We start from the raw sequence: 25,525 nt of genomic DNA, 5'->3' as shown, positions 1-25,525 counted from the left end.
ACTTTGTGTACACATTTATGCGCATTCTTTTGAAAATATGTGCATAAATGCTTTCCCTGCCCTAGCTCCATCCCCTGGAAAGCCTACCATGAGTGCAGAGAAAAGTATGCATGTAACTGGTTACACATGCACACCAAGGTAATATTCAAAAGCTGATTTATATGCATAAATCCTTTTGAAAATTATCCCTATACATAGTAATATATTATCTTACTTTCTCTACTAATTAAGGTTAAGGTTTATATATGATATGTTTTACTAAAAGTATATAAATCTTACCTCTGATGAAATTCGATAGTCTGTGTCTTTGTATGGTTAATCAACAAGAATGGTGCTGCACCGTCATGGTAGTCTGAGAATGTGATCACTGTGGAATGCTCAGCTAGGTTCACATCCACTAAAATGCCTCCCAGCTACAGCATGAAATGAGAAAATTATTTTTTTTTAATATTTACTTTATTTGAACACAGATACATGCTTTATATATTTTGTGCTCATAAGAATGAGTAACCAAAAACTACCATGGCCATAACTTTAGAACTACGGAACTATAACAAAAGAATTGCCATTCTGGACCAGAACGAGGATCTATGAAGCCCAGTATTCTGTTTCCAACAGTAGCCAGTTTAGATCACAAGTATCTGGCAGGATCCCAAAAAATAAATAGATCCCATGCTGCTATTGGGTAGTGAAAAGTAGAGGATATTCCCTAACGGGCTAATTTTAAAATGCTGGCGCACGTAAAAACCAAGAGATACCCTAAGTAGCTGGGCCATGTGCGCGCCACAGGGATTTTTAAAGACCCTCGGCCATGTGCATATTTCCCGGTACGTAACGAAGAAGTGTTTAAACAAAAAGGGGTGGGGAAAGGGCGGGCCGAAACAGCGCCTAATGGCATTGTCCTTCTGAAACACACACCAGGATTGGACCAGCACACGCAACCTGCTGCTCCACGACAGAGTGGATAAGTTGAAACAAACAAACAAAAAAAAAAGGTTAGTTAAAGGGGTTTTAGGGGTTGGGGAGGATGGAGAAAAGGGAAGCAAGTTAGCTAGGGGGTTTAGGAAGTTCCCTCCCAGTCCGCTCCAATAAAGGAGTGGACTGGGAGGGAACTGGGGAAAGGCCCAGTCCATTGCCATGCAAATCTTGCAAAATCCCCTCCCACCTTATGCGTGTGCGTTGACACTCGCGCACAGATATAAAATCATGCGCACGGGGGTAGTGAATTTTATAACATGCACGCGTCAACGCGCGCATGTTATAAAAATTGGCATGTCCATGTGTGCGCACAGGGAATCGCACGCACATGGCGTTCACAAGTGGATTTAAAAATACCTTTAAGTCTACTTGGTTACTAAGTTTATGGACAAAAACCTATCCAAACCTTTTTTACACCCAGCTACGTTAACTTCCTTAACCACATTCTCTGGCAATGAATTACTGAGCTTAATTATGCATTGAGTGAAAAGAATTTTCTCTGGTTTGTTTTGAATTTGTTACTAACTCATGCAATGTCCCCTAGTCTTTGTATTTTTTTTTTTTAAAGAGTAAATAACCAGTTTACATTTACCTGTTCTATTCCCCCTTATGATTTTACAGACCTATCATATCTATCTCCAATTATGAGATTGACTCCTTAACTCCTTTTTTTTTTGATTGTATGTATGATCTATTCATATATAAAACATACTACATAAAATAAAAAAGGAAGTTAAGACCTCTCTAATTACAAAGCAAAATTACTTACCTTATTATCTAACTGTAGCAAAATGCTATTTTCTTGCTTATTAAAATAAATCTTCTTGGGAGCCATTTGACAGTTCTCGACTTGAATAAGCAAAGTATTGATATTTTTTTCAGGCCAAAAAGGAATACACTAAAACATAGATAAAAATATTTAAGGTTAATTAAAAAAAACAAACAAAAAAAAAACATGTTTTATAAGCTACTAGTACTGAAATAAGAATATGAAAATGCATACTTCAGTTATTGCTTCAGTTTCACTACAGAATAATATTCAACAGAATGTTGACAGCAATAAAGGTTCAGCAGCTAATGTCAACAAGATTATTCTTAAAGTTAAATTTTCAATTCCTTTAACAAAAAAAAAAAAGCATTAGCAGCTTAATTTGGTTAGTAGTTTTTAAATCTTTGCATGACTTGGCTCCCAGTCCATCTTGCTGCTCTTTTAAAACCAAAGAGGTAGTTTTTAAAAGTGTTGCTTGTGCAAAGATTTCCACATGTGCGTGTATGTGGACTGCGTGCGAGCAACATGGATCTTAAAACGTCACAAACTATGCATGTATACACCTACAAGCATGTCAAAAATAAGGCGGCAGGCATGGGCAGGGCCAACAGTTACACATATAACTCGCATTATTAAAACTAGAGACTGTGGCAAGCATTGCCTTGTTATCCGCATAGCTTTACTGCTGCTCCAAATGAGGAGCAAGTTTGTAAATCTTGAGTTTTAGGACTTACAGGACAGGGTGAGGGGTCTGGGTCAACTGGGGGGTATGCAAGATGAAGAACCAAAGGGGTGTGGAAGACCTCTATTAACTAGGCAAACTTGTAGAAAAATTGGATAAACTGTGTTGTTCCTCACATGAGCATGTTTTAAAATCCGCCTACATATGCACATAGAAGCTGGTAAAACCCTAGGAAAGATACACTAAGTACATGTTCTCGAGCAATCTCTTAAGATTAGGTGCATACTTACACACAAAAGGTGTATTTTAAAACATACAAGTGCAAGTGCATGCACGATTTACAATTGCAGCGTATCTACGATCATGCACGAATATATGTGTATATGGGCGCACGCACACTCATTTCAAAATTATCCTTTAACTGTCCAGAAAGCCTCTAGTTTACTTGGGACCTTTTACAAAAGTTTAATGGCAGAACATAAGACAGATACATTTTTCCAATTATTAGAGGTCTCAAATAAACTAAAGTTAAAGGATACATTAAAAAACGCTCTTTTCCTGTGGTCCTATTAAGTGGAACTCCCTACCTTTGAGCCTTAGTGAGCTACATTTAGTTATACAGTTTAGGAAATTATGTAAATTTTTACTCTGTGCTCAACCTTTTGCCTGATTCAGTCTATCAGGTTGGTGGATATATGACTGTTTCTTTTAGAAGTTAAGCTTTTTAAAACATGAATCTAAAAAATATCAAATGCATTATTACATTGTTTAATTTTATGTTTTTTCATATTTGTTATATTTTACTTTGTAAACATTTTTAGTTATTTTATTTTATTGTTGTGTGCTTTACAAATATGTGCATCACCTTGAGTCTTCACAGTGGGGCAACTTGATAAGTGCAATAAACAAACAAAACACCTAATTTTCATATACATTTTCAGCTGACAAAACAGAAAAGCTATTAATGGGTCATAACATTTGTCAGGTGCCAATCTGATAAAATATTTCCTATGTTCTCAAACATTCTCAAAGTTCAAGTGTTGATGTGCTGTGTGTTTTAATGTTAATGTGCTGTATACCGGTATGTGTTTTTGGGGAAGGAGGGACAGGTGTTACTAAAACCAAATACTTCAGCTCCTTTTTGACAGTGACAACAAGAAGGGAGTATGAACTTCTCCTAAAAAGGGAGATCAACAAACTGTGCAACTATTGGGGTCTCAACTTCAAAGAATAAAAGATAAATAAGAAGAATCTTTTATCTGTTTTCTTGAGTCCTGATACACCAGTCCCATGAGTCCATACATGTGGGTTCTACCACCCTACCAGCAGATGGAGGCACAGCACAGAGTTTTCCTCTGCGACATCACTGTCACTAGATTATATATAGAGGTGGTGCTGCACTGAGAGAAACCAGTACTCCTTTGACAAACATGGGGTAACCTGCACGGTGCAGCAGATGCTACCACAAGAAGCTTGCTGGGCAGACTGGATGAACCATTTTGGTCCTTTTCTGCCATCATTTCTATGTTACTATGTCCACTGCCTCAGGTCAAACTTAGGGCTGGATGAATCCAGCAAAAAAGGGGGCGGGGTAAAGGAAGGGGGCGGGCCTACAAAAGGCCACAGCCATTCGTACCACGGTGGTGCGATTTTGCCTGCTGCGGTGCGGCCAGCTGCAGCCTTTCATGCAAATAGTGCCACCGTGAAAGGTGGTGCTATTTGCTGCGCTACTGCCAGCGATAATGTTCCTCACATTATCGCTGGCAGCGGTGCTGCAGCCGACTCCTCCTCCTCCCCACCCCAACTCCTCCCCTCCCCTTAATTTGCATTATATTGCATGCGATAAAGCTTTAGTAAATAACCCCCTTAGATTGTAAACCCTCTGGGGATAGGGAAATACCTATGGTACCTGAATGTAATCCGCTTTGAAGGGCTGAAAAAAGTGCGAAAAATGGAATATAAATCTAAATAAATAAAAATAAAATACAAAGCACTGAAACAATCATAGACAGATCCCACAAAAACAAACATTTGGAAAGAAAATCCTCAAACTTGGAACAATCTGCCCCCAATAAAAGGATAAAAACAGCCATAGACTAACAAAACTCTCCTTCTTGCATCATATGTAGATATGCAAGACAGAAATCTGCATGAGAGGCCCAACTTCCTGGTACAGTCCTGGACTGATGTAGCAGGACTCATGGAAAGAAAATTAACATGTAAAAATTTCTCCTTCCACTTTGTTCTGCTATACCAGGCCAGTGAGTCCACACAGGTGTAAAGGTACCAAAGCTCCACTCAGAGAACCTCAGTCCCATATGTGGAGTCCTCTTTAGCAAGCACATCCAATCTATATCATCTTAGGAATGAATGCAAGCATAACCAAGAGCTACTCAACAAATATCCATCAGTGCAACAGCATTTCTTCTCCCCAAGAAGGCAACCAAGCTCTCATAAAATGTGCGTGAATATCATCAGGAGCTCACAAGCCCTTGAGCAAGTAAGCTAAAGAACTTGTGTCCCTTAATCATTTGCTAGATAGCTTTAGAAACCTCCCCACATTTACAAGGCCCACCAAAATAGCACACACAGGCAACTCCTCCTCATAAAAAGAATTTGTGACCTCCAGATTCTGGAAGAGTACCTGACTAACATCCAGGAATCCCAAAGATCTGTTATTGCACTGGCACACCACCTTAAAAAATGCTGGCAGAGAAAAAGACTGATTAAAAAGAAACACTGACAGCACCTTCAGCGAAAAAGGAGGCACAGGCTGAAAGGACACAGAGTCAAGTGCTAAAAATCAGAAAAAGCATTCCTGCAAGACAAGGCCTGTATTTCCAAAATATGGCGAGCTGAACAGATTGCTACTAGAACAAAGTTTTCAAGGCAAGGTCCAGATTCGAAACCTGTTCGAAAGACTCAGAGGGAAGTGAAACCAACACCTTAGGAAGTAGATTGAGGCCTCACCGAGGAACCAAAGATCAAAATGTTGGGGGATAAGTTCTTCACTTCTCAATGGAAGAGAGACATCTGAATGAGCCACAACCAAAAGCTCCAAATCTGGCTACCTGTAACAAGAAAATGAGCGCAACCTCCATCCTCAGGGAATCTAAGGCCTCTCTGGAGAAAGGCTAACATACAAGGGATATGAAAACACCAGGGCAGACCAGGTGATCCTTTCAGAATATTTCAAAGATATGCCAAACTGGAATATAAGCCAAAGAAGTGGAGATCTTTTGGGCCTCTAAAAATGTTGAAATTACCAAGCAAGAGTAACCTCACTTCCACAAGTGCAACCACTCAAAAGCCAAGATGTAAGATAAAATGGAGATGGGTCATCCATGAAAATCAGGACCTGCATTAGAAGACCTCATGCATGTGAGAGATGCATAGCAAGGTTGATCTGAAGCCTCATAAGAACCACAAACCAAAGTCACCAAGACCAATTGGGCACTATCAGAACTACTTGATTGCTTTCCATCACTATCCTGCAAAGGAGCTGCTCGAACAGCAGCCATGCAGGGAGAACATAAAGAAGCTCTCTCTTTACCAAGGCTTGCACTAGCACATCTATGCCTGCTGAGCTTTGGCATTTCTGCGAGCCACTATCAGATCCATGTAGGGCAAACTCCATCTGCAGATTATCTGTTGAAAACTTCTTGACAGTTCCCAAACACTGTCCTGACCTAAAATGTGAACTGACAACAAACTGAAGATTTGTTTCCATCCAAGGAACAAGCAGATTTTGTCTCTTCCAGTACTCTCATTACTATGCCCTGGAATAGCGGAAGAAAATAAAACAGAGCCAGATAGATAGCCCTGGTCTCCAGTCAGTTAACAGATCACACCATTTCATTCGGAGACCATGGACTCTGGATCACCGCATCTAGATAATATGCTCCCTACCAGAAAGAATTGCATACATTGCAATGAGACTCCAGGAAGGTTTTGCTAAACTGAACCCCCCCCCCCAGGTTCTAAGGGATCTTTCACTGCTGAAGATAGTACTCTCAGAGCTTCGAGAAGAGGAAGACCGTACTCAGAGTTTCGGGAAGAGGAAGACAGTACTCAGAGTTTCGGGAAGAGGAAGATAGAATCTGTAGTCTTGAGACATAGAAGATCAACAAAATGAGAGGGAGATCTGAAGAGGTCTCAAATGGACCCTGCCTATGGGACTAAATCTAGAGCAGCCGCCATGAACACCAGAAGCTGCAGACAATCCCAGACTCTTGGAGTTGTCAGAACAAAGGACTGCACCTTCCTGATCGACCTGCCCTTAGTGAGGTGCACCTGACATACTTTCTATCAACATGCATACCCAGTTAGTTCAATGACTAAGCTGGGACAAAACTGCTCTCTGCAAAATTGCCCACCCAGCCCAGACTACTCTGTTAGCTGCCCGAATGCTTTCTTAATATGACTTGGCTCTAATCAACCAATCATTCAAATAAGGCTGAACCAGGATACGTCTTGTCTCAAGAACGCTGCCACCAATACCATGACTTTGGTGAAAGTTTATGATGCCGGTGCCAAATCAAAGGAAGCACCCTGAACTTAAAATTGCTCATGAAGCATGCAAAAATAGAGATACTTGTGATATTCCTGTCTGACGGGAATATGAAAATAAGCCTCCAACAGAACCATAAAAGACAGGATTTCGCCCTGCTGAGCCACCATTAGCACCAAGAGAAGAGTCACCCAATCTGAAATGAGACAAGGAAATAGCTGTTCACTCCCTTCAAATTGAGAATAGGTCGTAAAGTTCCAACTTTTTAGGAACTATAAAATAAATGGAATATCTCTGAAGTATAGGGAGACACCATATGAGTTGGAAAAGGAGTGGCCAGCTGTAAAGCGCAACCAAGGTGGATTACCTCTAAAACCAACTGATCCAAGATCATGTGGGTCCAGTCCTGGTAAAAAGATTGCAAGTGACCACCTTCCAGAAACACTAGCAAGTGAACCAGTCATATTCCATTAAGAAGTCTGAATGTTTCCTGGGGAGTAAAAGGAGTCAGGCCTAGGATTTCAGAAGCTGCAAAAGGACTTGCCTACATCCCTGAGACCCTGGTGAGCCCCCAAAAGTGTAAGAAAAATGGTTTACCAAATTTATAACATCTGGCTTCTCAAAATTGACTATGACCTCTACCAGAGGTCTTATCCTCAGGGAGCCTGAGCGGCTTCAGTTTTGCAAGATTCATGACTAGCTGCTCCAGATTCTCTCTGAATAGGAGGTTCCCTTTGAATGGAAGTGTCCTTAAATGAGACTTAGCCAAGAGGTTGTCACTAGTTGCTGAGCCAGAGGAGTTTCCTGGCCTCCACAGCTGAAGCTACCGAGAGAGAAGAACTCGAAGCAAATCATAAAGAGCATCGGTCAAAAAGATTGCTGCCGATTCCATCCTGGCTGCTTCCTCCTCTTCTAGGAGTTGTGGAATCCAGCGCAAGAGTGCCCATGTCACGAAGCTACTACAGAGATAAATGCCACAAGATCCAAAAAAAGTAAATAAATGCTTCAAGAGTTCATTTTTTTTGTTCTGAGGCTCCTTAATAAAAGTACTACCCTCAACCTAATAACTGCAATAACCAGAGCATCCACTGGAGGAATCTGAAATAAATGTTGTACCAAGTCAGGTGAAAGAGGATACACTTATTAAAGTTTCTCACATCCCTGAGGCCATTCTCAGGGAACGTCCACTCTACTAGGATCAACTTTTCCACCTCAGAATGAAAAAGGGAAGACATTAATGATCTGCAGATCCCTTCGAAGACAGGATCCCAAACCGGAACTTATGCAGCTTCAGAATCTGTGATCCTAAGGCAGGAAACCATGTGAGCAATTAACCAGGAAACCATGTGAGCAATTAATGCCAGAACCTCAACCCAAGAAAAAGCCAGATAAGAGTCATCCTTCTTGTCCAAAGGAACCTCGGCTTCCTCCAGAGAGGCACAGCTGACAGAATCCAAAAAATCCTCAGGCTCTTTCTGAATTTCCTCTAAGTTGGGGGGTGGGGTCAAAATGACTCTGCAGGCCCCTGGAAGCGCTTTCTGGACACTGAATCCTCCAAAAGAGCCTACTGAACACAGAAGTCAAAATATGTTCCCACCACCCCCAGGCTGCTGCAAAGCAGAAAAGACTCTGCAGAAAACAGAAAAACTCAGGAGACAAGTCCCCAAACCCCTGAGACTGACTGAAAAACTCCTGATTTTGGGGATCAGCAATTTAAACCAACATTGAGGGAGCAATAATTAAAGCTGACAAATGCCGAAATCTGAAGAAAGCCTAAAGCCCCTATGGGAGAAAGACTAAAATGGCAAAAACTCCCACCAAACTGCAGTATCTGAGGTCTCCCTTGGAGCATGCTTCACCATAAGAGATCTTCCCCATAGCTCTCAGAGCAGGGATCATGCTATTGGAGAATTTAGAAGACTCCCTCGGTACTTCACTTGTGCACCCACACACCTTACAAAGAGGCCCTGGAATGGAAGGTTTTCCTGGAGCCGTATCCACTACACCTGCGGCGTGTTCCCACCTAATCATTACCGAGAAAAAAAAACCCCAACCAGGAAAACTCACAATCCAATATCATCTATTCCTCTCTCTCTCCTCCCCCTAGGCATTTACTTAGAAAGGAGCCTGAAAAAGGAAATAGCCACTCTGTCCATATACACCTTAGTCTGGAAAGAAGGCCTCCTTGCAGCTGAGTTTTTTGTTTTTTTTTAAACTCTGTAAGCTGCTGGGTCAGAGCGGGGTTGGGGGTAGGGTTTGGTAAGAGGCTTGTCTCTATAAAGAAAACAGCCTAGAATTCCAAGATTCCTCAAATGATATCTTTTTTTATTCATCTATATAGAGAATCCCCCCCCCCCCCCCCAAATACACCACACACACCCATGGCTCAACCAAGTCCCCTTTGGGACTGGGAATCAAGTGGGTTTACTTGCCTGGGAATACCAAGGAAGGGCCTAGCTGCACTAGTTTTTCACAATATAAAATCCTGCTGTACCACCAGGGAGTACCATCTGCTGAAGACAGAGAATACTGGTTTCTCTCAGTGCTGCACCACCTCTGAATAGTGGCAATGGGCAATGATGTCATAGAGGAAAACTATGTGCTCTGCCTCCATCTTCTGCTAGGGAGACAGAACCCACTTGCATGGACTCATTGGATTGGTGTAGCAGGATGAAATGGAATTACCCTTTCTTCAAAGATATGCAACACTAATAGAAGCATACTGAAGGGAATAAAGATATGGCTTTGGCAGACCCAAATACACAAAAAAGTGTTGAATTAAGAAAAATAAATGACCAAAATTGTTCTCCATCCCTAAACTTGGAACTGCATTCCAATAAAATGAGTGACATGATACCAGCATATGTGAGAAAAGAGGTGGCTATTTGCAAAGTAAGAAAAAAATCTCTTTAAAGAAATAGAAAAACATTTGGTTAAATAAAGCACAAATATATCTAGAAATACAGAGTTATTTCAACAACAAGTGGATCAAAACCTGACAAGAATGGTTAAAAAGAAGTGAAATTAAAGATGAGAATGGTAACTGCAGTGTAGGACAGATGACAGATGGTTCATAGCCTGCCCCTTCCCCCCCCCCCTCCCAAAAAAGAAAAAGCTGGTAAATTCAGAAGTACAGAACTGGAAACAGTTACACATCTCATCGCTAAGTGCAACATGCTCACATCAGCATGGTCTATATACAGAAAGAAACAATAAGATAGCATAGCTCATCCACTGGAAACTGTGTAAACACCTTAACATTGTTGTGCCAGAAAAACACTGGAATCATGCCCTCTGAGGAATAGCCTAGTGCAGTGGGTCTCAACAGGTATGTCGGGGCACACTAGTGTGTCACGAGGTCCCGGGAGGTGTGTCGCAGAGCCAGCAGAAGGCTGCTCTTTCCTCACCAGTCTGGGCAGGAGTTGGCTGACTTCTCCTTTTGGGTATGACAGGAAGCTGCTCTTGCTTCATTCTCTTCCTGGCCCAGTGGGAGGTTGTTCCCTCTTTCACCCAGATCAGAGCGAGTTATCACCAACTCCTGTTCATATGGCCCAGCAGGACATCAACTTTATCTTCCTCTGTCTGGCCTGGCAGTGAGACTGCTGTTGCTCTCTTTACCCCATGGGACCTGGATATGAAAGCAGGAGCAGGAGGGAGAGAGGTGTATGCTCTATACATCCAAGTTGACTTCTGCTGCCTCAATCTTCTTCCTCTCCTCAATGCTTCTTGCCCTCTTCTGCTGCTGGTAAAGAGGGAGGGAGACTTTATTGGAATGAATGCTTCTGCTGGCTGGAATCCAGGAGGGGGAAATGTGCTGTGCAGGAAGCCCTTGGGAGATAGGGAGGAAGGAATGAGAGAAAGCAGTTTGGGGTTCCTGAGTAGGGAGAGGTGGAGGCAGGAGGAGATGGGGGCTGGTGGGCAGGGAGGTGAAATGGAAGTGGAGGTAGAGATGGCGGTATGGGGGCTGCTAGGTTGGAGGAGAGGGGAGGTCGGGGGATACTGAGCAGAAAGGGGTGTTATGCTTGCCGGCTGCAGCAATGCGTGGCCGGCTTCCCTTACTCGCCGGGGCCCTGGAGCCGAGCCACCCTCTCTCACAGCAGCAGGAAGACACCAACGTGATTCCTGAGGGGCGACCTGTAGTAGGTGTTCTCACAGGACAGCAGGATGTTAGTCCTCACATATGGGTGACATCACAGGATGGAGCCCAATCACGGAACACTTTTGTCAAAGTTTCTAGAACTTTGACTGGCACCTACTGGGCATGCCTAGGATGGCACTAACCCTGCAACCAGCAGGGGTCCCCTTCAGTCTTGTTTAAAAGCTATAGTAAGTGCCAAAAAATAAAATAAGAAAACATAACAAACCCAACACCGCAGGGTGGCGGGCGGGTTTCGTGAGGACTAACATTCTGCTGTCCTGTGAGAACACCTGTTACAGGTAAGCAACATTTGCTTTCTCACAGGACAAGCAGGATGGTAGCCCACACATATGGGTGAGTACTGAGCTGAGGATGTCCGAGATATGCACCAAATGTACCCAAGACGCGCAACCGGCACAACAACTGGGGTGGAATTTGGTAGAGGGCATCCTGAACCCTAACGGGCAGGCAGAAGGGTGTTGGTACATCAAGCTGCAAAAAGGTTGCTCAAGACAGACTGGCTGAAGATGGAATCTTGTCTTCCAGCCTTGTCCAAAAAATAATGGGCTGTAAAGGTATGGAGAGAACACCAGGTAGCAGCCCTACAAATATCAGGAAACGGCACCAACCGTAGGTGCGCTACTGAAGTTGCCATGGCCCTGATAGTGTGCTTTAACACGGTCTTGAAGTGGAATGCCTGCTTGCTGATAGCAAAAGGATATGCAGTCCGCTAACCAGGAGGAGAGAGTCTGCTTACCCACAGGTTGCCTCAATCTGGTGGAATGGAAAGAAACAAACAGTTGAGTGCTTTTCCTGTGGGCAGTTGTACGGTCTAGATAGAATGCTAGAGCCCGTTTACAGTCAAGGGTATGTAGAGCCTGTTCTCCTGGATTAGAATAGGGCCTGGGAAAGAAGGTAGGTAGTATGATTGATTGATTAATGTGAAACTCCGATACTACCTTAGGCAAAAACGTAGGGTGAGTGCGGAGTACTACTCGGTCGTGCAGAAGTTTAGTGTAAGGCGGGTAGGTAACTAAAGCCTGTAACTTACTAACTCTGCGAGCAGATGTGATTGCCAGAAGAAAAATCACTTTCCATGTGAGATAGCGAAGATCACAGGATTGGAGAGGCTCGAATGGTGGTTTCATGAGCCGACCCAAAACTAGGTTAAGGTCCCAAGAAGGGGCCGGAGGGCGCAGTGGAGGTTTGAGGTGGTGCAAGCCCTTCAAAAATCGTGTTACAAGGGGTTGTACTGAAATGGGAACATCCCCAACATCTTTAGGGAAGGCGGCTACCGCACTGACATGCATCCTGATGGAAAACGTTTTTAGACCTGACTGATAAGTGCCAGAGGTAGTTCAGAAACTTCGTGGTGGAACAAGTGAAATGATCAAGGGACAGTGAGAAACACCATGACTTAAACCTGTTCCATTTGTAAAAATAAGATTTTCTCGTGGAAGGCTTCCATGAAGCAATCAGGACACAGGAAACTGGCTCCGAAAGGTTGAACGGCTGAAGAATTAACCTTTCAACATCCAGGCAGTCAGGGACAAGGCCTGAAGATTGGGATGGCGTAAGCACCCGTCGTTCTGAATGATCCGAAGTGGGTCCTTCCCCAGGGGAATGTGCCTGCAAATGGAGAGGTCCTGAAGAATCGGAAACCACACTTGGCGTGGCCAGTGAAGGGCTGTCAGGATCATGGCTCCCTTGTCCTTACGTAGCTTCACGAGTGTCTTTGAGAGAAGTGGAAGTGGAGGGAATGCATAGGGGAGACCAGTGGCCCATGAGAGGGAGAACGCGTCTCTTGGTAGTGAATGTTGGCTGCGAGTGAGCGAGCAAATGTTCTCTACTTTGCGGTTTTGAGGTGACGCAAAGAGGTCTATGTAAGGGTAACCCCAACGTTGGAATATCGAGTTCACTACTGTGGGGTTGGGAGACCACTCGTGCAGCTGAAACGTGCGACTCAGCCTGTCTGCCAACACATTGTCCACTCCCGGCAAGTAGGTGGCCCTGAGGTACATCGAGTGGGAAAGGGCCTCCACCCATATCTGTGCAGCTTCTTCACACAGGAGGTAGGAGCCCGACCCTCCCTGCTTGTTGATGTACCACATGGCCACCTGGTTGTCTGTCTGAATCAGGATGACCTGGTGGGAGAGGCGATCCTGAAACACTCAGAGCATATCTGATTGCTCATAGCTCCAGGAAATTGATTTGGTGTTTGGCTTCCTCTGGAGACCAAGACCCTTGAGTTTATAAATTGGCAACATGTGCTCCCCAGCCGAGGTTGGAAGCATTGGTGGTAAGGGTTACTTGAGGATCTGGAGTCTGGAAAGGTAGGCCTTGGAGGAGATTGGTCTGATTTTTCCACCAAGCTAGAGTGGGTTGGTGATATGGACAATGGTTGATAGTGGTTGAATGGATTGAGTCCATTGTGACTGTAGAGTCCACTGCATGACTCTCATGGCCAAGTGGGCCATCGGGGTAACATGCACTGAGGACGCCATGTGTCCCAGTAAAATGAGGAAATGGCGTGCAGTTGAGTGTTGTCGAGATTGTAGCTGGTGTGTGAGAGAAGTGAGAGTGAAAGCTCGTTCTCGAGGCAGAAATGCCTTTGCTTTGAAGGTGTCCAAGTCTGCCCCTATGAATGACAAAGTTTGAGATGGGACTAAGCAGGATTTTTTGTAATTGATGAGAAATCCTAGAGAGATCAGAGTGTGTAAGGTAAAACGTAGGGACGTCAGAGCAGCTTGCTGAGTGGGAGCCCTGATCAATCAATCGTCGAGATAGGGGTAGACGTGAACACCTTGGGTCCTGAGGAAGGCTGCTACAACTACGAGACACTTGGTGAAAACTTGTGGTGCAGATGCTAGGCTGAATGGGAACACTCGGTATTGATAGTGCTTTGGGCCTACCAGGAATCTGAGGAATCTGCGATGAGACGGAGTTATCGCAATATGTGAGTAAGCGTCCTGGAGGTCTAGAGAGCAGAGCCAGTCTTCCCTTTGCAGAAGAGGAAGGAGGGAACCCAAGGTTACCATCTTGAACTTTTCTGGTTGGAGGTACTTGTTGAGGGCACGCAGGCCCAGAATTGGACAAACGCCACCTGACCATTTGGGGGATTAGAAAGTACCGGGAATAGAATCCGAGGCCCTGTTGGGAAGTAGGGCACTGGTTCGATTGCTCTGGACTGAAGGAGGAGGGAGACCTCCTGATCCAGGAGTAGCGAGTGGTCTGATGTTCCCCACGTCGGCCGAGGTGGGGAATCTGGTGGGATGGAAAGTTCAGGTGATAACCTTGAGAGATTATAGCAAGAAACCACTGATCCGACATGATTGGGCGCCATATGTTGTCAAAATGGCACAATCGACCTCCTACTGGTACATGCGGCAGTGGAAGCTGGCTGTTGTTCTCTATGAAAGAGTCAAAAACCAGCAGCAGGGCCTGGTTTAGGAGCTGCCTGTGGTTTTGGCTTACGAGGTTGTCGGGACTGGGCCTTCTGGAAAGGTTTAGTGGAGCGACCTCTAGATGGTGGTGGATAGGACTTCCTTTGACGGTTGAAGGACTTTTTGGAGTCCTTCCTGAATTCTTGCTTGGCCGGATATTCAGAAGGCATCAGAGAGAGTTGGCGAAGAGTCTCATGATGATCCCTGAGCTGCGCCACTGTTTGCTGGATCTGTTCACCAAACAGATTGTCCCCATTGCAAGGCAGATCGGACAATCTGTCCTGGATTTTAGGACGTAGGTCCGAAGATTTAAGCCAGGCCCATCTTCTTGCAGAAATAGCAGCTGCAGATACCCTGGAAGCGGTGTCAAAAATGTCATAAGATGATCTTATTTTATGTTTTCCCTCTTCAAATCCTTTGTGAACCAGGGTTTGTAGCTGTTCCTGGAATTGCTGAGGCAGTTACTCTGCAAAGTCCTGTATTTGTTTGAATAGGACCCTGTTGTACTGGGTCATATAAAGCTGGTAAGAGGCGATCCGAGAGATAAGCATTGAACCCTGGAAGACACGCCGACCAATGGCATCCAGGAATTTCTGCCCTTTGCCTGGAGGGAAGGAAGAATGAGGCTTTGAGCGCCGGGCCTTCTTTTGGGCAGACTCAACAACCACGGACTGGTGATCCAATTGGGGGTTTTTGGAACCCTGGAGCTGAGTGGACCAAATATGTGGTATCTGCTTTTCGGTTGAATGGTGCCACCGAGCCAGGGTGTTCCCAATTCTTCTTCAGAAGATCCAGAAGAACTTGATGGATAGGGATAGAGGTGATTTCTTTAGGAGCGTCCAGAAATTGTAGAAGCACCATCATCTGGTGTCTATCATCCTGTTCAGTCTGCAGTTGGAAGGGAACTAACTCAGACATTTCCTTCACAAAATTAATGAAGGACAAGTCCTCTGGAGGAGAACATTTCCTGCTTTCGGTAGCAAAGGGTGGTGATGGTAAATCATTGGTGTCCTGGGACGAGTCATCGGTCTGTGTATCATAGGATTTATCACCGTGCTCTCCAGGAACCTTAGAGGGACAGGACGAAGGTATTCCCGAAGGTTCCGGTCTAGACTCCGAAGGCATCGAGGTAATTACCGGAGGCATCGATGAAGGTACCGAGGGCATCGATGGATGGATCGGCGGCACCGATGGCAGTAACGGTATCGGTGACATCAATGGTTGAGGCATCGACAGGACTCCCAATGGGAGGAAAACTGAACGGTGTTTCTCCTCCCGATGACAGAGGAAGTGGAGAGGGCACCGGAACCAGTGTCCCCGGATCCATCGAAGGCAAAGCGGCTAGTAGTGCTTCCATCCTCGAGAGCAGCGGTGCCAGCACTACCGGAATGGGATCGATGGTCGGCTTCGGCTTCGGTGTCGGAGGAATCTGGAATTTTTGCATCGCCTTGCCGATGGCCTCCTGAACCTTCCGGTCCAGCTCTTCACGGTGTCCTGGAGCCATCAGCCCCGGTTCTGGAAGGAGAGAAGGAGGCGGAGGCGTAGCGGGAGGGACCACAGTTAAAGGCAGAGTTGCGGCTCCCATTACCCATCCGGGTGAGGGTTGCCTCGGTGACCGGACTCAGAAAGGGTCAATGCCTTTTCTTGATGGGGTTTCTTCAGCAGTGGCTCAGACGATGGCGAGGTCGATGATTAGCCTTTGTCGATGGTCCAAGGCTTACGGTATCAAAGCCGATGTTTCTCTCGACGATCTCCTCGGTCCTGAGGGGAGAACAGAGGTAGTCGATAGCCGGGAAGTCACTGATGCTGGAGGGACACCGGCCGGTGCCCAATACTGGCATGACGTAGATGGCGCCGGTTTGGATGACATCAATGCTATGGACAGAGTCGGAGTTTGAGACCGAAAGAGAAGTTCCATCTTCTCCATTCTGGCTTTGCGACCTTTTGGTGTCATTAAGGCACATTTGGTGCAAGTCAGGACCTCATGTTCACACCCAAGGCACATTACACAGACTTTATGTGGGTCTGTGATGGACATTGTGCGAGTGCAGTCAGGGCACCGACAGAACCCAGACGCCATGGCCTTTGAAAAAAATTTAGCCACGGTATGGTCGACGGCCAGTAGGCCGCGAGGGCCAAACTCGAAGGGAATCGACCGGAAACGGGTAAAAAACTTACCGGACCACTGCAGAAGTAAAAAATTGAATAGGTGATAAGGTTATTGAGATGAGATCTGAATCGGAATATCTTTTTTTGTGTGGTGAGGTGTACAGGGACATATTTTAGTTCTGCTCTGCACCCATGGTTAGGAAGCGGAGAATTCCTGTGGATGCAGAACATATGCTTATATTTACTCCTATGATTTCAAAGCGGTGTGGGATAAACACTGTGGATCCATAAAGGCTAGAGGATGGGAATGAAAAGTAGAGCCAAGGGGGTGGCTTGCTGAAATGTTAACTACTACCTTACTCAAAAAAAATCCCTTGCACGGTTAATGCAACCCCAACATTGCTCTTCTTCAACAGCAAAGGGAAATGTGGAAAAGAGGATTTGCATTCAGATAACAACCAAAAAGGACTGAACTTCATAATCTGGGTAAACAATCGTGGGGGTAGCTGCTTATTACGATGGTTAATACCCTAAACCTACCACCCACACCAGGAACCTCGGAGTTATCATCAATAAAGAACTTTCTTTCAAGAACCACATAGCAAATAAAACTAAAGAAGGATACCACAGACTCCTAACCCTAAGACACCTGAAACCATTTCTCAACCCTTACGATTTCAGAACTGTACTACAACTTATCTTCTCCACCTTAGACTATTGCAACTCCTTACTAATTGGAATACCTTTTTCATCCCTCAAACCACTCCAAATACTGCAGAACTCAGCTGCCAGAGTGCTAACTGGAACAAAAAGAAGTGAACACATAACACCCATATTGACCTCACTTCACTGGCTCCCTATTACTGCACATACTGCTTACAAACCAATGACCATCATCCACAAAATTCTAAACAATGATCATCAAGGTCTTAACACCCTAAACATAATCCCTCAAAATCCTCCAAGAAACCTATGCTCTAATAACTCAGGTTACCTAAACATTCCCCCTATCAAGGATGCGCATCTGGCAACCACAAGAGAAAGAGACTTTTTAATTGCCTCTCCTAAACTTTGGAACACACTACCTAAAGTCCTGAGAACCCAGCACGACCTAAAAACATTCAAAAAAGACCTAAAAACACTAATGTTCCGCAAATTCTACAATGACCTTCAGACGTCTGATCATCCCAACTCTCAACTGAACTCTCAGTTATAAACCTCTTAATACATTCTCTACACCCTGAACCTGAATACCCTCCTCATCCAACCTAATAATGCTCTCTGGACTTGATATGTTTATTTCTGATATTGTTCAAATTGTTTTACTGTTGCACAGCTGCTAAGAAAATGTATAACGTTAACATTGTTTTTCTGTTACACAACTGCTAAGAAAAATGCATACTTTGTAAACCGTTATGATGGCTCTACCGAATGACAGTATATAAAACTCAACAAATAAATAAATAAACCAATTAAACCTGATACATCACTTTGAAAGCATATACAGCGTTGCTATCTGCTTCAACGGAAGGGGAAGCGAGGAAAACTGGATTTACATTCAGACGTCATCCAACAAGGCATCGATCTGTGCAATCTGGGTAAATAAGCATCGGGGTAACTTGCTTGATGCGGCGGTTACAACACTTAACCATAAGCCTTATGCTCACCTTTGATGCAAGTCCAACATTACTCTCTGCATCAATGACAGGGGCTGGCAGGAAATTTGAATCAAACAGTTACCAACAAGAGCCCTGAAGTTGGTGGTTGGTAAAACAGATAAGTATGGGAAAATAAGAGTGGAAGCTTGCTGGGCAGACTAGATGGGCCGATTGGTCCTTTTCTGCCATCATTTCTATGTTTCTATGTGTTCAATGTATCACGCATGTAAGCAACATCTCTCAGGTGTGTCCTGATGGAAATAAGGTTGAGAACCACTGGCCTAGTGGTTAGAGCAGCAGGCTATGAACCAGGGAAACCAAGGTTCAAACCCACTGCTGCTCCTTGTTTCCTTGGGCAAGTCACTGTGCCCTCTGTTGCTTCAGGTACAAACTAACCCTTAGATTCATGAAAATGGTATAACACATGGATAATGCCCGTGGTAAGAAAAAAGGGCATGTTCATGGGAGAGAGACTATTTATAAGGCCTTCATAGTAGTCAACTATTTATATTTCTATAGGAGTGCCAGCTAATAGCTCGAGATAAGGTGTTGGAGGTGGTTTATTTTATTTATTTATACAGTTTTTCTATACCCTATACAGAAACAAGTTTCTATCACTACGTTGTACATTTCAATTAAAAAAGGGGCCAGTGTTACAATGATAATACCCTGTCAAGCTAGGGCGAGAGAACATTGTAGAAATATCATCTTTTTGAGACTTTTCTCATTCCAAATGACGTCAAATCTTCAACCAAGGTGTACTATGCTGTTCATACGTCTTACTCTGCATGTAACACTGGCCTCTAAACCCTAAACCACCTACACCTCACCTCAGGCTATTAGCTGGCCCTCCTTATAGTGATATAAATAATTGAATACTGTAAAGCCTGCCCAGAGGCGCTCTCTCTACTCCCTAGCCCAGAAATGACCGAAATTCAATTTGCAATCTTTATTGCAAATTGCATTACGACCGTTTGCGGCATATAGCACAGCTTAACGCCAGGAAAAAAGGTGTAGTTATTTCCAGCTTTAAAAAATGCGCAATAGCATGCGTTTTGCTATTGCCCCTTATTTTAATTATTCCCACCCAAACCTCTCCCCAATCCAGCCTCTTCAAAAAAATTGCATTCGCACAGTGCAGTAACATGATTACTGCATGTGTTGTGGCATTAATGCATGCATTAATGGGTTATCGTGTGCGTAAACGCCATAACGCATTTTGATGAATGACCCTATTACGGGTCGATACAGTAAAGTCCGCGGGAAAGCGGGCGAACAGGCCACTCTCCTGTGCCCGCGATTCTCTATTCAAATGAGGCTCGGAGGTAAAAACAGGCGCCGCTCCTTTTGGACCGGAGCGGCGGCTGTCAGCGGGTTTGACAGCCGATACTCAATTTTGCTGGCGTCTGTTCTCGAGCCCCTGACAGCTACGAGCTCGGAAACCGGACGCCGGCAAAATTGAGCGTCCGGTTTTCGACCTGACAACCGCGGGCCGACTTCACATTTTATTTATTTATTTATTTTTTTAAACTTTTGGAAACTTTCGGGACCTCCGACTCAATATCGCCATGATATTAAGTCGGAGGGTGCACAGAAAAGCAGTTTTTACTGCTTTTCTGTGTCCTTTCCCGGTGCCCGAAGAAATTAGCGCCTACCTTTGGGTAGGCGCTAATTTCTGAAAGCAAAATGTGGCTGCACATATTGTTTTCTGAATCACGCGGGAATACCTAATAGGGCCATCAACATGCATTTGCATGTTGCGGGCGCTATTAGGTTTGGGGGGGTTGGACGCGCGTTTTCGGCCCCTTACTGAATAAGGGGTACGCTAGCGTGTCGAAAACGCGCGTCCAATGGCGGATTAACAGTGTGCTCCGTCGGACCGCACTGTACTGTATCGGCCTGGATTGTAAACCCTCTGGGGATAGGGAAATACCTATGGTACCTGAAGATAATCTGCTTTGAAGTTTTGAAAAGTGGAATATAAATTAAAGAAATAAAATTTTAAAAAATGAATGAAGAAGTTGTGATCTCCTGGAGATTCCTATTCCAACTAACAAAGCTCAATGCAGGAAATTTGGACATTGTGTTAAAGGAGAAACATGTAAGAAGTACTGCTAATCTAATTGTCAGTACCACATGACTGTTTTGGATGGAGAAAGCAGAGTTCTTTACCTTTAACAGATGTTCTCAAAGGACATCACTGAGCTGTTTTACAAGCTCTTCAAAGCTCTCTGAACATGCTCTACTGAGCATGTGTGGGAGTTCCCCTGCTGCAGTATGCTTGTGGTGACTCTGCTTAGTTTGGTATTTAGCTAAAAATTGGGGGAGTTAACACCAAAGGGAGGTGGATGGGCACAGTGAGGATTACATATCCTGCTGTCTTCGGAGAACACTTAAGAACATAAGAACTGTTATACTAGGCAACTTGGAAATACAAAGCTTGACATACGACAGTAGAAATATATTTGCATTATATGTAAGATGAACTTCGGGTAAGAACCCTAACTCAGTAGATTCTTTTTAAGCTAGGCTTCATCTCATTGGATATTAAGGTAGTTCTCCTATATTGCTTTCTAGAAACTTCCTGAGTTCTGTACATAAATTATATGCTAACCATTGAGAAAAAATACTAGAGTATACAAGTGTGCAACTTAAAATGACTAACAAATGCAATTCTTACCTGATCCATATCAACACGAAGCCATTTCTCTTTGTCTTCTTCTGCCACCTCCAATCTGTATCTGCTTTTGTTTGTTATCATAAAAACAGGTGTAAAAGTAACAATTCTTGTAAGATTAAAGCTGCTGGCATTTATAGTGACTCCAACCTATGAATAAAAGATGTTATACCAGATAAAATTGATAATGTATTAAAAAATTAAACTATTACATTTTCTTAATATAAAGAAGGATACTGAGCATACAAATATAATCAACTCACTTGGTAGTCCAATTTTTGGCCTTTACACTTCACAGCACCATGAGTGCCAACAGTGTCAAGAGAAAAATTATCTGATAATTCACTGTCCGTTATCCTGAGTTGCACCTGCAAAATAAAATTATTTTTGAAACTCATAGTAACATGACAACAAATAAAGAACAATTAGCCCAGTCTTCTCTATCTTCTTCCCCTTTGGTTTTGTATCACATTGAGTACATGAGCATACAAATTACCAGACACAAACAAACTTCAGTCCCTCAAACATGTTTCTCCCATTGCCCTCTATACCTGTCCCAAGCATGTTTACATTCTATTATAGTGCTGGCCTTCATCAACTCCACTGACCTTTTCTTCTGTATTTTTACAAAACCATACTTAACCCAACAACCAGAGCTCCCTCTGCAATAATCTGAATCACCACCAAAACCAGTAAGGCTGCTGTTCAAAATATCTGGCCACCTCATGCTCGCCGATATTACACCATGGCTGTTTCAATCAGATTACTCCCTCTTTCTTGGAAACTTCATAAAACTATGCCACCATGTTTTGCTTAATAGTTTGATTTGCCTCTTTTTGGCCCTCTAAAGTTTATCAGTGAGCTAGCACTCAAGTTCTTTTCCTCATTTCTTCTATATGATATACACAGTTGTGCTCATAAGTGTACATATCCTTGGAAGAATTTGTAAGATGTGTAGCATTTTAGGAAAACATAAGGGATCAGGCAAAACATGTTTGTTATTTTTAATGTGCTTCAAATTAAACTATTATGTATCACAGAATAGCACAATCATTAAACAAACCATAGCAATAAAGGAAATAATAAAATGGTCCTGTTCAAAAGTTTGCATACCCTTGAATGTTTGAGCTGATAATATACACTCAAGTTGATACACAGGTTGAGATGGCAATGAAGGGTAGGTATCCACACTTGTGCCTTGTTTGATTATAATTAGTGCCTGTGTATAAACAGTCAATGAGTTTCTTAGCTCTTGTGAAAACTTTGTGCATTTCATCCAGGGCTGCACTGACTTTGGTGATTAGTGAAGCATGGGGAAAGCAAAAGAAATGAAAGTATCTGTAAGCAAAAGTAGTTCAACTTTATAAATCAGGGAAAGGATATAAAAAGATATTTAAAAAATTTGAAAATGTCAATCAGTACTGTTCGAAGTCTGATCAAGAAATAGAAAATTATGGGTTCTGTTAATACCAAGGTAGAACAAGAAAGATTTCAGACACAACTGCCAGGAAAATTTTTCAGGATGCAAATAAAAACCCACAAGCAACTTCTCCTGAAATACAGGCTTCTCTGAAACAAAGTGGTGTGGGTGTTTCAATATGCACAATGGAGAAATTGCTTACCTGAATTTTGTTTTCCTTAGTGTAGACAAATGGACTGAGGACCAGTGTATTATGGTCCCCTGCCAGATGGAGACGGAACAAAATGTCACAGTATATATACTCCTGCAGTGACCCTAGCCTGCCAGTATTCTCTTCAAAAGCAACTGTGGATAGACTAGCAAAATACAATTAAAAACAGGCAACCATAACTGTACGCAACCAACAAGGAACACTGAAGAAAGAACATAGGTACCCCAATCTAGGGACTGGATGAACACTTACCAGTAATCCCTTGGGACCTGTAGCCCCACAGGAGGACTACTGACACAATCATTCGGTAGCTGAGTCCATCTGTCTACACTAAGGAAAACAAAATTATCAGATAAGTAATTTCTCCATTTCCTAGTGTGTAGACAGATGGACTCAGGACCAATGGAATATAACAAAGCTATTCCCGAACAGCGTGGGAGGCTGCCCGCGGTCCAGTCAACACCGCATGGTGCAAAGGCTGCATCCTCCTGGGCCTGCACATCCAGACGATAAAACCTGGAAAAAGTACGTAAGGAGGCCCACGTTACAGCTTGGCTGATATCAACGGGAGACAACAATTTAACCTCCGCCCATGTCACTGCCTGAGCCCTACTGGAATGAGCCCTAAACTGAGTAGGCAACAGCTTTTCAGCAGCCACATACGTGGCCATGACCACTTCTTTAATCCAGCGAGTTATTGTAGCCCACAAAGCTGTTTCGTCCTGCTTCCTTCCACTGTGAAAGACAAACACAGTGATCCGTCTTTCTGAAAGTTCAAAAACCTCCAGATACTGCACAAGTCTCATGATATCCAAGGAATACAGGAGGTGATACTCTTCCATCCCCCTGATCTTATGCTGGGACGGCAAGGAAACGGACAGATTTAAATGAAACTCTTAGACCACCTTAGGCAAGAAGGACGGAACAGTAAGCAATTGTAACACCCCTGGAGTCACCGGAAGGAACGGCTTCCAGCAAGACAAGGCCTGCAACTCGGAAATTCTACGCACAGAACATATAGCCACCAGGAACAATCTCTTCAAAGTCAATAAGTGCAAGGAAAAGCTATGCAGTGGTTGGAACGTAGGGTCTGCCAAAAATCCAGCAGCAAATTAAGATTCCACAAGGGAACCAGTAACCTCATAGGAGGCTGAAGATGCTTCACACCCTTCAAAAAATGGGGCACGTCAAGATGAGATGGTAAGGAAACATCATTCACCGGGCCTCTGAAACAGGTAAGAGCCACAACCTGTACCTTCAGGGTATTAAGGGCCAATCCTTTATTCAACCCATCCTGCAAAAAGTCCAGAATGAGCAGGACCTTAACTGAACGAGAAAGAATACTGGGCTTTACCACCTTACTCCGCGCTCGAAAGTTCTCCACTTCCTTAGCCTATGTGCAGGTTTGGAGAGTGAGGCCATGAGAGGCCAAGATCATCTGTAGATGTCCTTCCACCCATTCCATAAGTTGGTCTATTTCCTGCGACACTTGCTGGCTCTTGGTTCCTCCCTGGTGATCGATGTAGGCCACCGATGTCACGTTGTCTGACATCAATCGGGCCGCTTCACCTTGCAGCCTGTGGCTGAACTGCAAGCACACCAACCAGACTGCCCGGGCTTCCAGGCAATTGATATTCCAGAGAGACTTTTCAGCTTTCCAACAACCTTGGGCCGTCAGCTCATGACAGTGAGCTCCCCAACCCTGGCGAGTCGAATCTGTGGTGAGTACCAACCAGTTCAAGAAGGACAAGGAAAGTCCCTTTTCTCAGATGAGACTCCTGCAACCAACACTAGAGCCGAGAGCAGATTTCAATCGGCAAGTGGAGCCAAACTGAATAGTCCTGAGACTGCAGGTTCCATCAAGACAACAATGAGCACGGAAGAGGATGCATATGTGCCCTGGCCCACAGCACCACTTCTAGGGTTGCTATCAAACTGAGCACCTGTAGATAGCACCACACTGTTGGGCGTATAGTGTCCACCAAATGATGCATCTGTGTCATTAATTTCTGGCAGGAAAACTTTGTCCTGCCTCGTTCAAACCAAACACTCAGATACTCTAATGACTATGATGGCTGAAGACTGCTCTTGGCCAGGTTCACCACCCAACTGAGCTCTTGCAACAAGGAGATCACCTTAATGATCACCAGGTAGCTCTCTTCCCGAGACATGGCTCAAATCAGCCAGTCGTCCAAGTATGGGTGCATCAGGATCCCATCTCTTCTCAATACCGCTGCTACAACCTACATAACCTTGGAGAATGTCCGGGGGGGGGGGGGGGGGGGGGGGATGGCTAGACCAAAAGACAATGCCAGAAACTGATAATGGCGCCCCATCACTGCAAAATGCAGAACAAGTTGGTGTTCCAAATGGATGGGAATATGAAGATAGGCTTCGGACAGATCCAGGGAGGTCAAATTCCGCTGACTGCACGGACATTATCACAGAGCCTAAGGTTTCCATGCAAAAATGAGTCACCCTCAATGGCGGTGGACACTTGAGAAGAAAAGAAACCCTCCTTCTTGGGCACAACAAAATATTTCTTGAAACGTAGGCACAGAAACCACAGCCCTCAGACTGAGGAACCTTAGAAGTGTAGACTCCACTGCCTGCTTCTTCTGTGGGGAGTGACAAGGAGACACCATGAACATGTCCCAAGGAATACTACGAATTCCAGCACATATCCCTCTCGTATCTCCTCCAGGACCACTGATCTGAGATGATCTCGATCTGCATCTGATAAGAGAGAGAGGCATCACCCTATCCCTTGTTCCCGAAGGTGGGTCAGCAAGCCTTCATTGAGAGCTTGGGAAGATCCGCCATCCGAGCCTGCTCCTCTCTTGGGCTGTCTGGGACGAAAGGACAGAGACTTACTGAAAGGCAGAATCATCGAAAAGGTAGACCCTCTGTAGGGACGAAATTGCTTGGAA

At 44.2% G+C, this 25,525-nt stretch overlaps 1 protein-coding gene across 3 annotated transcripts in view; it reads right to left on the bottom strand.

The window, feature by feature from the left end:
* VPS13A (vacuolar protein sorting 13 homolog A) overlaps positions 1–25,525 on the bottom strand; it is a 745,426-nt gene that overhangs the window by 214,437 nt on the left and 505,464 nt on the right. For all 3 annotated transcript variants that reach the window (XM_029616432.1, XM_029616443.1, XM_029616452.1), the window contains exons 49-52: positions 21,228–21,332; positions 20,968–21,114; positions 1,748–1,876; positions 280–413 (exon numbers count right to left, since the gene is read on the bottom strand). In XM_029616432.1, coding sequence (XP_029472292.1) covers positions 280–413; positions 1,748–1,876; positions 20,968–21,114; positions 21,228–21,332 — 515 coding nt within the window. The remainder of the gene's footprint in view (positions 1–279; positions 414–1,747; positions 1,877–20,967; positions 21,115–21,227; positions 21,333–25,525) is intronic.

This window comes from Rhinatrema bivittatum, chromosome 1 (genome assembly GCF_901001135.1).
Source record: "Rhinatrema bivittatum chromosome 1, aRhiBiv1.1, whole genome shotgun sequence".
Lineage (NCBI taxonomy): Eukaryota > Metazoa > Chordata > Amphibia > Gymnophiona > Rhinatrematidae > Rhinatrema > Rhinatrema bivittatum.
The sequence above is the reverse complement of the archived record's forward strand: the minus strand, read 5'-3'. Positions and strand labels throughout refer to the sequence as shown.